The following is a 17265-nucleotide window of genomic DNA, read 5'->3' on the forward strand; positions in this document are numbered from 1 at the left end:
CAACATACAAAATGTTTTATTTATTTTTTTATGTCACTTATGAACCATGAAAACTATAGAGACACACATCCTGTTCAGTTATAGTAGCAGTTTGATTTTAAAACATCAGTCGAAGCTAACACTGGGGCAGAAAAAGCACTCTGTGATTGTTTTAATACTTGAAGGAGCATTCAGATACAACCAAAAGCAACTGTCCTTTCACTGTGTAGGACACTGAACACAGGCATATATAAGAAACTAAGTTCTTACATAAACATGATTGATGGTTTACTGACTTTTGATGACTGATCAAAAGGCTCTTTGTGCCTGTGTTGGAGTGCACCTTGTGTCTAAAACAATAAGATCTTGAATCATACTTATATCACATTCAACACTATGTTGGTTCCTCTCTTGTTCATCCCTTCTGTTCACCCTATGTGAGATACATTGTCAGAATCTATTGAAATGTGTATATATATATATATATATATATATATATATATATATATATATATACATATATATATATATATATATATATATATATATATATATGTATATATATATATATATATATGGGATTTTACATTATTATTTGCATTATGTGCCCAGTAACAAGCTTGGTGAATTTCAGCATCTAGATAACTGCAGCTTCCAGCTAACTGAGGTTAACCGGTGTCCAGCTCTCAGCTGAAGAACGCCTGTCTATCTGTGAGTGTCAGTTTCTTATTAGGTGTGTTAAAATAGATAATAGTCACTGTGACCAGTAAATAGACGTAGACTGAATTTACCTGTTTACCACATCAATATGAACCCAAAACAGGGAGATTTTGCTTTGATCTGACTGCAATAAATGGTTCAAAAGAATGTTGAAATAACAGCATCATAATGCTGCCTTGTAAAAATTCTGCTTCGTCAGGTCTGTCAGCTAGACGACAAGCAAACAACTTTTGAATAATGTATTCCCTGAATGCAGTTCGATCGACCGAGGCTATGCTGTGACGGCCGTGATTAGTGATTCTTATCCTCTCCTCCATTGCTGTTCATGAATGTCCGATATTTGCGACACAGCATCACACAAAATCCTTGCTTGAGTTCGATATTTTCAACTCACACGAATACATGAATTACTTGTCTTTCATGCCACCCAGAGCAAATAAAGGCGATTTTGTGTCTATCCATGTCTTTTCATTGACTAGGTAAGTAACCTAGATGCAAAAATAATACCATATCATACTGCTATCCAGTGAGTTTTGGTATTTACTTTAAATACAATGATATGAGGGAATACCAGTACCACATTAGTTTATTTCATGTTAACCATTTTGATATACTTATGATTTTAGTTCTATTATCATATATCATTTTAAATAGGCTCTACTCTTATATACTGTAATCGTAATTGTAAGCAACACAAAAAAACATGTTTTTCCACCGATCAGAAATATTCCCAAATGATATGTATGATCAAACATTAATTTAACTTTTTTTTCTTTGACTTTTTGACTTTTGAATACTTTTTTGGCTCCATGCATCCCAACAATCCCACTGTAGCCTGTCACTAACTGTTACAAGACCGGAGAACACATACTGTACGTCTCCTCTGTGCCCTCAGAGAGGCCTGGACTCAGCAGTCATCATCTGGCTAGTTCCTGGCCATTGAGGATCAAAGAGTCTGCTCGCCATGCTTGGCACTCTCTGGGAAGTTTGCCTCATCATCAGCCCATCCATCACCACAGAAAAGTAGGAAATAACCATCTTTGTGCATTCTGTCTGAGAGTTGATGCAGAGCTAATTCTTAAATGACTTGTGCTTTTATTGATCTCAGTGAAGTAGTCCCCCTTTTGCATTTTTGAATCATCTTTGATAACATTCATCCATTGATTAATTCATTTGTGTGTGATAGTAGTAACAATCTTTTGTTCTCAAGGGCTTTTCTCATTTAAAAGTAGGCTTAAGCAAAATGTAGTGTTTAAAAAATACAAAAGTATATACATTGAACCACTGTGTTTCAATGGTAAGAATCCAAGCCTTAAACACTTTAATTATATATCATACTTTGTAAAAATACGAGGGTTAATTAGCTCTACTGCAACACACAATGCTGCTTCTTTTTTCTATTTGTATTGATTATCAGCCCTGACTTTTGCCAGCTGATAGGAACCAGCTCGCAGAGTTTAAGCACTAGCATTAGTTTACATTAGCTATCTATAGATGATCAAATTTGCAAAAATCCACACCCAATAAACAGCAATTTAAAAAATGACTTTGTTATTGATTTGTAACATAAATTAATATTTATCTTGTCAGCTGACTGTCTTCTTGTCCTTTTTGTTTCTACAGTATCTTCAGGATAAAGGCACAGTCTCTGACTTATTGGTGTGTCATGTACTGAGAATAACAGAGCAGGACAGTTAAGTCTCTCATTACCTCCCATTAGCAGGGTTTCTCTCTGACATTATTAATGAAAGGAGTCCTTGACCTTCCCCAGCAATCTACCACTGAGGCATTGATTAAAAACCCTTGGTAATTCATGTTGTCTTTAATATTTGATAAATCCTGTAAGCAGGAGAAAAAAATGGATGGCTCTTAATTGAGTTAGGCTACTCATTGCACACTTCCTTTACTATAAATGGAAATTTTGGGTTGCATTAAAAAGTCATTGTATATAATTTAGAAAATATGTATAGTCTTATTTACAAGCTATCTTATGACTGCTGGGTATAGTATGATACATTGACAGTTTACACAAGCAACAGTGCAACCAATGTTAATTTTCAAAGAAAAATCATTAAATTGAGGATTTCCTCATAGGTTAAATGTGAAAGGTTCATTTGAATCTTATTTTACAACATAGGGTTGTACAATGAAATGTTAGTTGTAGCCCATTTTGCTACACAAGTAATACTAATGACGGAGTCACAGCCAGAGAAAAGAAGCCACTGTATAATGCGGTGGTACAGCAGCTCTCTCTCTCTCTCTCTCTCTCTCTCTGTAAATGTCGCTTCAATTTGGTGGTGTTTTTGCTCCACACAGTTTGCAGATGGTCTGGTTGTGAGGTGTGCCCAGATATCAATTCTTCGTTTTCATCCTGGACCTCGCTCTGACATTTCTGTTGTTCATGAGGCATGCCGTTGCCCTCGGACCGGGTGCACTGCATACCGTTAACGCTAGCGTCTTGCTAACGAGCGAAGTCAGCGGAAATCCACCAAAGCTGTGCAACTAAATATCATGTAAACAACCTAACTCTTGTGAAAACGTCCACAAAACTGTGCGAAGTTCTGCAAACTCGTCTTTGTTCTCCTTCTTTGTTCTGCCTGTTTAACTTGCCGCAGCTTTTTAGAATGGCTCTGCTGTAATCTGCATCGGTCAACCTACCTATCAAGAGATTCGCTCTGATTGGATCTCTTCTCCATTCGTCCCACCCTAACATTTTCGTCTCGTTTTTATTCGTGTCAGTTATATTTCGTCACAATCTTCGACATCATATCTGACTTTTTATTTAGTTTTCATTTAGTTTTCGTCCGTGAAAAAGGTTTGTTGACAAAAAATTTTCGTCATAGTCTTCGTCAACGAAATTAACACTGTGCTGGTGTTGGGGTCCCTCTCTAGTCTCTGCTCACATCGCCTCTTGCTATTAGTTTTCAGTCAGACTATGGCAGTGTTGTACGCTTTTGTGTGACCTGACAGAAAGGCTGCTTTTTTGGCTTGGGATAGGCCTGCACCTCTCCATTCTTCAAGGCCCTCCTTGCTAGACTGGCAAGTACTGAATCTTTGTGTCTGATTATTATTGCTTTACGTGATTTGGTTGTCACTTCAAATCATAAGGAGTAGTCACAGTACAGCTACTGTAACCACAGCCATAACATCATAGATTAAACCACCAATGAAGTGTCACACAATACATATAAAGTGTTATCTCTTATTTCTATAGTGTCTGTAATAGACTTCCGCTGATATGGCAGTGTTTTAAATGCACTGGACCAACTGTTCCTCTAAAACAGTGCAAATGGAAGAAATATTGTGAGGCAGCACAAAAAAAAACAACCTTTCGGGCATTCCAAACTTCAGTACTCTAAACTTGACTCAATTTTCCACATAACGGACGCAACCAATATATTTTTTAGATTTGTTAATATTCAACTATCCAGTTGTTTCTGACAGAGGTTATGCTTTCAGTAAAAACACAATGTGGGAAGTTCATGAGCACTCAATGTATTATTTGAATGTAATAAATGGACCATCATCCCAGTTTGTCAGTTTGATTTACACACAGCACTGTCAGTTGGGTACAGCCAATGTGACACTAGCCAGGAAGTGCAATGTGAAATCATTTATATGTATGAGTAATTTTAAGGCAGTTAGCCTTACATCTTTTGATATGTTGTGCAAAATATCAAGCCATCATCTTGTGATCAACATGTCAAGATAACCGATGATAACTATGATTGTCTTGAGACGTCAAATTTTATTTTCCTGTGATGTCAATGTAAATGTGTCATTATCGCAGGATAAAAGGCTCTTGTGTTTGCCAAAATGCATTCTATCATCTCAAAGACGTGTTTCTGAAGAGGATAGAACACAATTTACAAGTACAAAATATGACCATGACATTTTCATACTCATCAAAATATTTATTGATGATAGAGATAGATAGATGATAGGGTGGTAACCAGAAGTAAATGATTTGTTATCTCGGGATAATGAGATGACTTGTAAAGACATCAATGGCCTAAAAACTATTCTTGGCAACTATATTACTACTTTAATTATCGTAACAGCCCAAACACCAGGATACAATGTTGACAGTCAATTTTCTGCAAACTACTGACACATTCACATTTGAATGTGCCATAGTCTATGTGCCATGTTGACATTGCAACAAAACATGTCATGTCAACTCCACTTTATATATCTGTGACCTAATTTGCATGTCTGCAGGTGGACTTGATGGTGCAGGACGTACAGACCAAAAAGGTGCCAAGCAAGTGACTGCAGTTCGAGACTGCGTTTTAACAGTTAGTACTGTGAAACCACTAGATATTTCTGACAAGGGACCACAGTGTTTGTAGGCATGACAACGTATTTGTGGAGACAAAACAAATTAATGTTTCTGATGTTCACTTCAAAAACCAGCAACACACTGAGGCAGAAACTTGTCCATCCGAAGTATAGAGCACCAAGGCATAAACAGAGTAATGTAATTTATGCTGTTCAATGCAGCCAGGACTGCACAGATTTGTACACTGGGGAGACAAAACAACCTCTCCATAAATAAAAGGTGCAACACAGGAGGCCCAATTCCTCAGGTCAAGACTCTGCTTCCAGTTTCATCTGAAGGAGATAATTCATTTCTTTACAACCCAGAAATGATAATGAATAACCAAACTTTATTTATCCAATGTTAATTGGATGATTCTGGTAGTGGTGGTACAAATTGTTAACTGATTATTGATTATAAGGCACAGTCTCAAACACTACAGGGAAGTGCACTTTAGAACAGCAGGAAGAAATTGTCTTTTTCACATTGCTTTATTCAGACTATCCCAATTGTCTCCATGCACCAGATTTACCTCCATGCACCAGTATGTAGAGCTACACCTTCACATGTATACACACACACACACACACACACACACACACACACACACACACACACACACACAAATGGGTACAAACCTGCTTCAGAATCCCAGCAGCCATTTCGTGGCCACAGTCAAAGATGATGTGAAACTCCTTCCCTCTCTTCATCTCCTTTAACAGTGGCTTGGCATCCTTGGTCTCTGCGGGCAGTTGCCGGATCTTTAACCGGATGTTGTACCGGGAAGGCGCCTTTATAAGTTCTTGCAACCGAATCAGACCTGTGGGGAAAAGAAACATTGTTATATTTTCTTTTGCATCAAGACTCATTGCTATTTGAAATATTAGCCCAATTGTAACTGGTAAAGTCATGTTCCTATGATGGTTATATATTTCCTAAAAGGAAATTTCACGTATATGTATCTTTCCACTGTAGTTGAGGTAACAACTACTCCTGATTCATTTGGCTGTGGTGGTTATAATTAGAGTGAGGATAAGAAAGCTCCAGGGATTTAGAATAGAATAGAATAGAATAGAATAGAATAGAATAGAATAGAATAGCATTTATTGTCATTGTACTGTGGGGGTACAACAAAATTTGGGGTGCTCTCACAGAGCCACCGTGCATCACAAAAAGAGGCTCTCAGTTATGTTATAATGAAATTCATTTCACTTCGACACCTTCCCCTGCCCTCTCCGACAATTCTCTTTCCTAAACACAACATTTTCAGGAGTGTCTCTCTATTTCTTCTTTTGTCCCTATAATATTACCCACAATGCAGGCAAACAGCCTTTCAGTCTGCATCACCTCAGTGTCAGCAGACTTTGATCCAAGAATACGAATAGTCAACAACAAAGACTCATCAATACTGCACATTACCTGACATTCATCATTCATCATGGATGACATTCATTCCGTGCTTGCTATTGATCCCTCTCTTCCTCTACAGGCCACTTACTGTTGTGTATAGGATATTTGTGAAGTAGACCTCGCTGGGAAAATTGACTGTGACTTCAATTCAGTCATAAACATCTTAATTTTGACAGATAAGCCTCCACTGTGATGTTCAATAGTGTTTCTCTTCTCAGTAGCTGATCAATTATTTTTTGTGTTGCTGCAGAATAATATGTAAATGCCAGATATATCACAATAGATTTTTTGGTTTATCACAGTATTTTTGCCTTTATGCAGGCAGTTTTTTGTTGAAATTGAGATTATTTTTCATTTTCTGCTTTATGGAGGAATGGTTCCACAATATCTAGTTTTTTAAAGGCATTGTCTTTGTGACAAATTAGAGGATGTTTTCTCTGCTTTCTCAATTTGAGACTGTCTCTGTAGAAAAGGACAGCATCAGTCTGTTGTTCAAATGCTATGTTTACTTGACAAATGTTGCAGCTGCCATGCTTTCACTTTTGAATGTCAGAAACAAGGGTGGAAGTTGGTTTTTTTGCACTGTAAAAGACATGGCTGGATGGTTGGATAAACAATATGCGTAACTCGAAAATGAAAGAAAACAATCTGTTTCTTACAGTTTTTTTTCTGTTTTTCTAATCATGGCCACAATCCTTTCTTATCTTCTATCAAGTCCTTGTTATCTTTGTTGTAGGCTTATCTCTGTCCTGAGGGGCAGCCGCTGGTACCAGTAAGATAGCTGTAATGCCAATACTGCCATTGAATTTGATGAATGTAAAGGAAAGCTATTTTTGATAATTTTTTCAATTTAGTTTTAAAAATTGTGACAAACCTATTTTATAACCTCTATCTTTATTTTGGAGGGCACTGACAAATAGTGTTGTCCTAGTGATGGATCAAAACACAGAAAACATTAATGTGGGTAGTTTTAGAAGACAAACAACAAATTCCATGTACTCCAGTATCATTTTGTCTGATGGAGTTGTTTCTCAGTTTAATGTATGCTGGTCTTCGTCAGCCGAACAAAGAACAAAATACAGAAAATATAAAAGTGGCTTGGAGAATATGGATATGTTTTTATCACAATGTGACAACACTCAGGTGTATGATTTGTAAGGCTTGTAATGCATGTTTAAGTTGCAGCCTGTGCAAAATGTGATTTTATAGGGCAGAGGATAAGCCCATATGCCAGACTAAAATGTTGATATTTTAAATTTCTGTAAACCACAGATACGTTCAAAGTGTCAAATATCATCTAAACATTCCTACAAAATGCGCCATATCACGTTTACAATACATGTGTGTGAGCTGATTTTCATTTCCAAAGGTGAAGGGGATGTTGTTTGGCATTCTAGCTAGGCGAGTTAAGCTAAGTCAGTGAGAAGCTGTTATAGACGGTCTTTCAACATTTAGAAGTAGTAGTTTTTATAACAATCTCAGGACAACAGCCTTTTTTGTGCAACAAAATGCAAATTCTTTTAGATTATAGAACTAGGTATTTCAAAATGGAATGACTAATGACTGTGTTGACGAGACATACACTACTCAAAATAAGTTAGGGATATTGTTATTTACATGAGTGCTTTTCCTATTTGGTCTGAATTTTAATGAAATAAGTAAAAGTTCCCTTTGATATCACTAATAATGAATGAGAATAAACACCATTTTCATTAGTTTAATATTTATTACCCCAAACATTTAGACAATAACGAGGATAGCCCCAAATAACAAAAATTGACAATGTCAGTAGCAGGTGTTTCCACCATTTGCCGCAATGACAGCTTGACAGCGACGTCTCATGCTCCTCACTAGCCTCATGATGTTGTTCTGAGGCAATGCGTTCCACTCCTCCACAAGTGCTACACGCAGTTCTGCCAGGTCACGTGGGGGTGGGGTGATCATCCAGTCTCTGCTTCAGCTGGTCCCAGACGTGCTCTATGGGGTTCAGGTCAGGGGACATTGCTGGCCATACCATATGAGGCACTCCGACTTCCTGAGGTCGAGCTGTGACAATTCTGGCACGATGTGGTGGAGCATTATCATCCATGAACAGAAAGTTGGGGGTGTGCTGGCGGAATTGGGGGATGATGATGGGTTCTATGATGTCTCTGAGGTAAGAACGTGCAGTGACTGAGCCATCTACAATAACCAAATCTGTTTTGCACTGACTGGTGATGCCTGCCCAGACTGTTGCACCTCCTCCACCAAAGGGAACCCTGGGGACCATGTTGACCTCGGCGTATCGCTCACCTCGCCTTCTCCAGCAACGTTGACGACCATCATTTCTGTGCAAGGTGACCCGACACTCATCAGTGAACAGGACGGTAGACCACTGCTGCATTGTCCAGGTCACATGGTCTTGTGCCCACTGCAAACGTTCACGGCGGTGTCTTGGTGTCAGTGGAGTCACCTGCAACGGTCGTCTGGCATTCAAGCCAAAGCGGTGGAGTCGGTTTCGAATGGTTTGTCTGGAAACCCTAGTACCCCTCACATCTCGTAACTGGGCCTGCAGCTGTGTGGCAGTTGCATAACGATGTCTGAGTGCATAGGTCCTTAGTCTGCTGATGACACTTTGAGACACACCAAGTTCACGAGCAACATCTGACCGCCTGCCACCGACCCGAAGGCGCGCTATGGCCAGGTGGCGCTGCTCGTCCATTAAGTGACGTTGTGTGTTCATGGCTGTTTGAATGATGAACTTGGAATGACTTACTGACAATACCAGCTTTTTATACCCACAGAATGTTGAAATTGATGCCACATTGAAAAGGGACACTGTCACTGTACACAGTGAGACCATTACGTGGAAAACACAAAATGAGGTGTGTCTATCACCCCAATGCAATTGCCTCCCTATCCCAAAACTCTCTGAAGTGAAAGAAACACCGTATGTATGAAATCCACTGAGTTTCTCACAATATCCCTAACTTATTGTGAGTAGTGTAGTTTGCCAGCTGGTGACCAGATCTGGTGTTTAAGAATGTAGCAGAAAATTCTGTGGATGCTGCCAGTATCAAAGGGAAAAATCCACACAGACAACTGGTTAAAATAAACTGGTGGGATGACAGAAAAAAACCCCAAATTAATTATGTCTTGTCTGAAAATAAAGTGTTAGAATAGAACCTCAACTTACTGGTAACTCTGCTTTAAATACCATCATAGTGTTATTCCTTTGTTTTGTATTTACACTATACATTTAAATGTTATAAGATCATTTTAAGATACATGAGGTGAAATTGAAGTTGAAGATGTAACATATTACAGTGAAAAACAGATTTGACTCTACTTTGATCCTCATTTGAGAAGTAAAAGTGATCACACATGCTGGATCAAACTAGCACATCAAAAGGAAATTCCCACTGACTGGACCAGATGCTGTTTTGAGTACAAGTCTTGTATCTTTCCTTACGTCTCTGAACAGACACATCGGTCCAAATCAGCACAGCAGTCTCCCATGTCTCTGCCTACAGCCCATCGTCCCCAGCTGTTTGGCCTTTGGCATTATTTGTTTACTTCCTGCTTCCAGATGAGTGCACTGCACTGTGGGAAACCAGCTTGCAGCCTGCTGGAGCGTCAGTAGCCGGTTGCTGCTTTGCATTAAATCAAATACTTTATCTCACTGACGATGGTGCCCCCAGAGTGCTGACCTGTGAGACACTGGCAGTGTTCCATTTAACCATCGTACGACAAAGTGACTTGTCAGATGTGCTTCACAACATCTCTGCTGGCCAGAGAAACACCACTGTGGGCTATCTAAATAAACCACAGCGATCCCAGTACCCATGCACAAATATGTGCAATAAGTGTGTTAGGGTATATGTAAAAGCTTCTGGCTCCAAATAGTGTCTGATGTGTTGTTCCTGTTATGCCTTCAGTAATGACAAAGCATGAGAAGTCTGATCAGAGAGATCTGTGCAGATGTGATGGTGGGACAAAATAGACATGATTTAATCTGTTACATAAAACCAGTTTAGGTGGTGGAAAAGAAGCCTAATTTGCTAACTAATTTACTATTTATATGTTACTTTTGACTCAATGCACAGAAAAAAACTGAAATATTCCTTTTTAATGTGGCATATTTCTTGCTGAATATTCTTAAGAAAATATGGAAAACTTTATAGAAAGAAAAAAACAACATGACCAGTTACTGCAATGTAGGTGGCTGATAAATTGTGTCGTAGTCCACCTCCTCTGATCAGAGACTGTCATTGGTTTGACATAGATGGGTTACGTTACTCCTCTTTCAAACCATCTGTCTTCTCTGACCAAAATGTTCACATTGTTGTCCTCAAATGAATGATTTTCTCCTTCAGATGTAAGTGGACAGCAGAGTCTTGACCTGAGGAGTTAGCCCTCCTGGGTTGCTACATTCATATATGGAGAGGTTGTTTTAGAAATCTGTGCAGTCCTGGCTGCGTTGGACAGCATACATTTAATAACTCTTACTTATGTCTGGGTGTTCTGACCTTAGGATGGACAAGTTACTGCCTCAGCGTGTTAGTAGGTTTGAAGTGAACCAGGATATGTTTATTGAATATCCTCCTGAGTTTCTCAGATATCCCATGACATAAGGAATGATGATGTTGTTACGTTTTCCCACGTTCTCCTCTCTGTCTGCTCTGCATCACTTAGAGGATATTTACAAAGGTTCATTTTTGGTAACCACAGGTTTTAAGTGCACTCCTGATGTGCTTCTGTTCCTTCTCTTTCCCCTCTGACTAAGTGCAACAGTCTCAGCCCGATGGTTTGGGGTTCTGATGACCCCATGCTTGTGCTCTAGTGGGTGATTATTAATATCTGTGTGTGTAGGATTGCTGTACACCTCGGTGTTCAGGCTTCTGTCTTCTTCAATGTGTACTACACAGTCCAAGAAGGGCATACTGTCTCCTCTGAAATCTTTCCGCATAAACTTGATGTTATTGTCCACAGCATTTATATGTTCTGTGAATGCATCCACTTCCCTTGATCTGATTTTGACCCAGGAGTAATCTTTTTCACCTGAAAAAGGGGCTAGGAGCAGTTCCTGTGAATGTAATCAAGGCTCTACTCTCAACTTTTTCTATGTAGAGGTTGGCCACCGATGGCACAGTAAGTCTGTCTGTAGAAACCTCCTATGTACTTAAAGGTCATCATACAGAGGTCAAGTAAGGCACAAATGTGGTCTGGGGTGAAGTTGGTTCTCCTGGACAGAGTACTGTCCTTTAGCAGGTGTTTCTGCGCCATATTCACCTCTTGAGTGGGAAGGCATGTAAAACGTGTTGTGACATCATAAGAACCATTGTTTCATCTGGGTTCAGTGTTATTGCTCTCCCCTTTTTGGTCAAATCCTGTGAGTTTTTGATGTGGCGTTGAGGGTTACCAACCAAAGGAGCTAGGATACTAGTTAAGTTCTTGGATAAGCACTATAGGTGACTGAGTTGGTGCTGCTGCTGATGGGTCTGAGTGGTGCTCCGTCCTTGTGTTTCCTGGGGGAGTCCATAGATACATGGGATGGCTTTCCAGGGGTACAGTCGGCAACATAATGGCCTGTCAATGGTTTTATCCTTTTCCAGTTTTTGCAGAAATTCTATAACCTTCTTTTTGTAGCTACTGGAAGGATCTCTGTATCACTTATCAGATCAGTGATTTTGTGTTTAACAATGTGATCCATTGTGTTTAGCACTACAGTATGTCTCCCTTTGTCAGTAGGCAATATCATGATGTTCTAGTCTCTTTTGAGAGATGCCAGGGCTAGTGAGGTTGGAGGGGTGTGCTTTTGCATTAGCGAGAGCAGCTGGTACCTTCAACCATTGCTGTTCTGCGGCTGTGTCTGCCAGCTTGTTGTTTCTGATGGCTGATTATGTTGCTGTGATGAGATCTACTACTGGTATCTAACCTGGAGTCACTGCAAAGTTAAGTCCTTTGGCAGGGACATCCTTCTCATGGTGACCTCTCTGTTGGACAAGTTTTTCCCCCATGTTTCTTGTATGTTCCAATGTGCTGTGTTGTTGATGTCCTATTTCTCCAGGTGAGAGATTCTGTTCTATGCGTGTTGCTTTGACGTGTCTGTAATGTTTGGAATTTTGAGTCTACTGTCCCCTTAAATCTGAAGGAGAAAAGTCATTCTATTGAGGACAACAATGTAAACATCTTGGCCAAAGAAGACAGATGGTTTGAAAGAGGAGTGACGAATCCATCTATGTCAAACCTGACCAAACGTTTTTGAACAGAAGAAGTAGCCTATGACAATACTTATCACCTACCTATAATGCAGTATTTCCATCCCAAGACAGCTTAACAAACATTCACACCTGGACTTACATAGCCCTAGCAACGCAAATGAAGGCCGGTTTGACGGGTGTAAATTATTTGCCAAAAAACAAACATAACACGTTGTAAACATGGTTTACCATAATAAATTTTTTTTTCTGTGAATATTGCAATGATGAATGAATGGTTGCTGTCATAATTTCTGTTTGTCATGGTGACCAAAATTTTATATTGTTACACTATTGACCTCCCCCAAATTCCCAAAAGCCACACAGAGGAAATTCATTCCCTGTCCACAATGTTAGCCACAGCCCTGTTGGAAACCAAAAAAGAACTGGTCTTATTTGAATACCGGTTGTATCAACTTACACATTTAGTTACTAGTTTCTTATGTCATCGCTGTGCTCCAGAAATGTGTATCTCACTTTCAAAGTGCCAGAGATGTACAGTAGACCTGACTCATTCATTTGATGACTTCAGACAAAAAAATCTACTGAAAAGACTTTAATGATTGTATTGAACTTTTTCTGAGAAGGTTGAGCAAAAGTTTGCCTCACAAGCATCACCAAATCATCACCAAAATCCAGTCAGTTGCAACTGATCAACTGTACATGACAGATGGACAGACACATGGACAGATGGACTCTCGCTGATCCATTTAGTCCCTCCCATGATTTCACTGAGGTAGCCCCCATGTCTGACAAATTATTGATTTGCCCAAGTAGTACGAGTAGATCATGGTTGCCACTTGGTGGGCCGTAGAATGATCAGCTGTATTTTACCTGGCCTACTTAGTATGTATACAAGTGTACACGAGTAAAAGTGTGTGCGTGCGTGTGTGTGTGTGTGTGTGTGTGTGTGTGTGTGTTATATTTGACTTGAGTGCAATCTCATATGAGTGCTTGATGTTGCGTGAGCTGTCTTTGGAGAAAAACAGCCTCTGCTACTGGAGCAGCAATCTCTGTTTTACGGTTAGTTAGTTAACATCGATAAAAGCAGCCAGACACATCTGACTGCTGCACTCGCTCATCATAAACACATGTCGGAGTACCTCTCTAGCTCTCCCTCTCACTCCTAAGACGTGTCTTCTCCCATTCTGCATGGCTGAATCCTCCTTCATACCTTTCCAAAATCTACAGCCACAGCCCACGGGGATTCTAGTGGGGAAAAATTCTGGAGTGGGAGGAAAGAGGGGTGTCAGCGCTGATCAGTAGTGACGGTGTTTAATGCGTGGCGACTGCTCTAGGATCCATATTTAACTCTGCATGAATATTTCATCCCCTCTAAGCGATTATTAGGGGCCGTCTGGGAGTCTCCTGAGCGTAAAACAGATCGGCCCGTCTATGATAAATATCCTTGTGAGGGGACTGGCCCCTCAAGCGTTCCTTTCCCACCTCCCCTTCCAGTGCATCGCAGGCGACAAGGAAGAAGAGTTCCTTTTACTGGGCTGCTCAATCATCATCGGCTGCGTAGACATTAAACTGATTCCCCCAGACGGCCGATCTGCAGCGCTACATGATGGGAGTAATGGCTGATGAGTCACTGAGCTGCAGACTCCCAGGGTCAAGGTTAATGTGACCCTCACCACATTGGCTAGCTTATTTATGTTCACTTAAATGTGTGGAACACGTTGGAGAAAGATTAAAGCAGGCCTGCGGTCAAAGGTTCCAACAGTTGTTCAGGAATGTGGAGGCAGAACATGGACGCTGCAGCTCCCTCACTATAAATAAATCTCCAGTTGTAAATGTGGGCCAGTTGCAACAGTAAAAATTGTCTTTGTTATTAGCTTCACCATAGTTACCCCAGCTCTAAATCATTTGTGCTGAAAAGAGTCCATTCTCCAAACCAGCACTCTATTTTTCAGCAATTAGTGCTGCCAGATGCGCAGGCATCTGAGGTTGTAGCCCAACAATGTTATTCTTTTCCTGAAAATGGAATCAAATTTGCACTAAATTGAAAATGTAATTAAAGCCAATAATGTTAAATACTTGCTCAATAAAGTGATAAAATGTGACTGATTGTTAAACTATTTTTAGTGTTGGTGTCATACCTTTAAGATGGGTTATTTTTTTTTTTTTTTCCAATCTGATGATGTAATAATTTTCACTATAATGTGCCAAAGTCTACCATTTAACCCAATTATCATTATTTTATTTCAGATCCATTAAAAAGTATGTGGCGTTCCATGGGAAATTATTGTCTAAAAATTAGCATAGTAGTACATTCATTAAGTGTCACATTATGAATTTTTAAAATATACAAATGGCAAACATATTGTAAATAAACCAGCCGTGAAAATGTCATGAGTTCCCATTAATGTAATAAGGTATTATGTTATTGGTTAAAAAGTAATTACAATATCAGTGTGGACACATTCATTACCCGTCACGTCATTGGGTTTTATGTCATCATGTGAAGTCCAACATTTTATGACATTTTAAGGTATTGTTACAGTTTCAGGTAATTATTACATTACTGATGTAGCTTAGTAGGCCTTATAAACCATTTAAACCATGTTCAAATGAATATTCCTTAAAAGAAATCTCTATTAACTGCAGTGTACAATTTCATACCACATATCACAAATCAGCTGTCTTTTCATTTCATTCATGTTATCATTTGGCTTATTTATTCCACAGAGAGACAGCAGCAAAAGTATTTATTTTACCGTAACCTTTTTGAAACAAGTGCAAGGTAAAGAGGTTGGTGTATTTAGTAAGGTAATTCCTCACTGTACAGCACCCTGCCTACTGTATAAAACCTCTAGATGCTACCAACAGTTACAGTGTCTTCACGAGTGCATGAAGCTGAGAGACAGCACACATTCATTAACCTACTTTGACGTGGCATCTGGCATTGTGTGTGTGTTGTCTTCACACCTGTCATTACTCCATGCTGATGCTGTTTTCATCAGTGCAGTGTTAACAGTAATGTCAAAATGCAGCTTAAAGGCAAAATCACGATGGATATAAGGACAATATTCTCCATTCAAACCTCTTCTCTCTGGAGAATCAGCCTTTTAAGAAAATATCATATTATACAAGAGGATTTAAAGGGCTTCGTGGACCTGAGTGTCCTGAATTTTTCTCTATTCACAAAAAAATATGTATTCCTCGGTTCAAATAAATGGATTAAAAAAATTTGGAGATTCATTTCTCTCTGCGGATCTCAGAGGACAGTGGAGGTTCTGTGTGATACTGTAGCTGACTTAAACTAACAAAGAAAGCCAATACAAACAACATGTCTCTGTCATCTCTGAGTTCCAGTGCAGTGTTGAGACATACTTAAGATTTTTTGGCATAGACACCTTTATTAAGCAGTAGACAGATAGAGAGAGGGGGATGTGACATGCAGCAAAGGACCTCCGGCCGGAATCGAACCGGGGTCGGCTGCGTTTATGGCATGTGCTCTAACCACTCGACCACCTGCGCGCCAGCGTTGAGACATACTTTAATGGATTACATGACATTGCATTTGTGTTTTAATTAAGTTAACATCACAATTACAATAATCTTTTTCACCGTCTCAACATTCACCTGTTAATTTGAGGTCATATGATCTGTTTGATAATAAACGTGTAGTTATATCAAATAACATAAACCATTTTAAAATACTTTTTTGATCACATTGCCATTGTTACTCAAGTCATAACTGCATCCATCAAAAGAAAAAAAATATATAACCTAAATATATTGTGTTTTGCAGTGAAATAGCTTTCCAGCTTCAGCAATGATGTAAACATATAAATGTGAGCCATTATCATTCATGGAGCCTCATTTCATCCAAAAGAAAACAGGAAATTAAATAACATCATGTAATGTCTTACTATACAAATGAAAAAAAAAGAAATGTAATACAAGGTGAACATAATCCTTGGAAGAATTAAAGTCAGCACTACATTGTACTCTGTCACTCCAATGAATAATTTCCATGCTGTCTTCTCTTAGAGATTATTTTTACAGAGAAGTACAGGGGACTGATGAAGAGCTTTATCACAAGGTGCATTGACAATCAGCTGAAGCTCAATATCAGCAAAACCTTTTGAAATTCCCTCCAGATGTTCTTGAGATATGGTACAGACGTGAGGTCACATTGATCTTTGACCAACATCCGTACGTATGGAGAGACAGTGTGAACACAGAATGCCTCTAACCACGGCTATCGCTGCCATGGAGGCATAAAAGCATAACAGAAAAGAGCAAATGGAAGAGAAGGAGATACATATTAAGATAAAAGATACCTAATCTTTTGCAGGTAGTTTTAGTTGTCTTTTTAATTTTCCAACACCTAATTTCTTAAATATTTTTTATCTTTTCATTTTTAGGCCCCAGGTGTTAATGTTCTCTAAAGCCCCTGCCAGCCTCTCTAGATGTTTCTGTTGGACTTCTTCTCTAATTAGCTTGCTTAATCCTGTCTGGTGAGATTTAATTATGTAAGTTTGTGCCAGAGACCAGTCAATGTTCTTGTAATTCTTGGTCACTATTAGAGGTCGATTTTTAGTTCTAAATTGCTTAATGCCCTTTTGTTTCAAACAGTTCCAATTG

General features: G+C 39.2%; 1 protein-coding gene across 4 annotated transcripts in view; it reads right to left on the bottom strand.

The window, feature by feature from the left end:
- The window catches only part of grik2 (glutamate receptor, ionotropic, kainate 2), a 327295-nt gene that overhangs the window by 201448 nt on the left and 108582 nt on the right, over positions 1-17265 (bottom strand). For all 4 annotated transcript variants that reach the window (XM_030394698.1, XM_030394701.1, XM_030394700.1 and 1 more), the window contains one exon: positions 5659-5840. In XM_030394698.1, the coding sequence (XP_030250558.1) occupies positions 5659-5840 (182 nt within the window). The remainder of the gene's footprint in view (positions 1-5658; positions 5841-17265) is intronic.

Source organism: Sparus aurata, chromosome 17 (genome assembly GCF_900880675.1).
Source record: "Sparus aurata chromosome 17, fSpaAur1.1, whole genome shotgun sequence".
Lineage (NCBI taxonomy): Eukaryota > Metazoa > Chordata > Actinopteri > Spariformes > Sparidae > Sparus > Sparus aurata.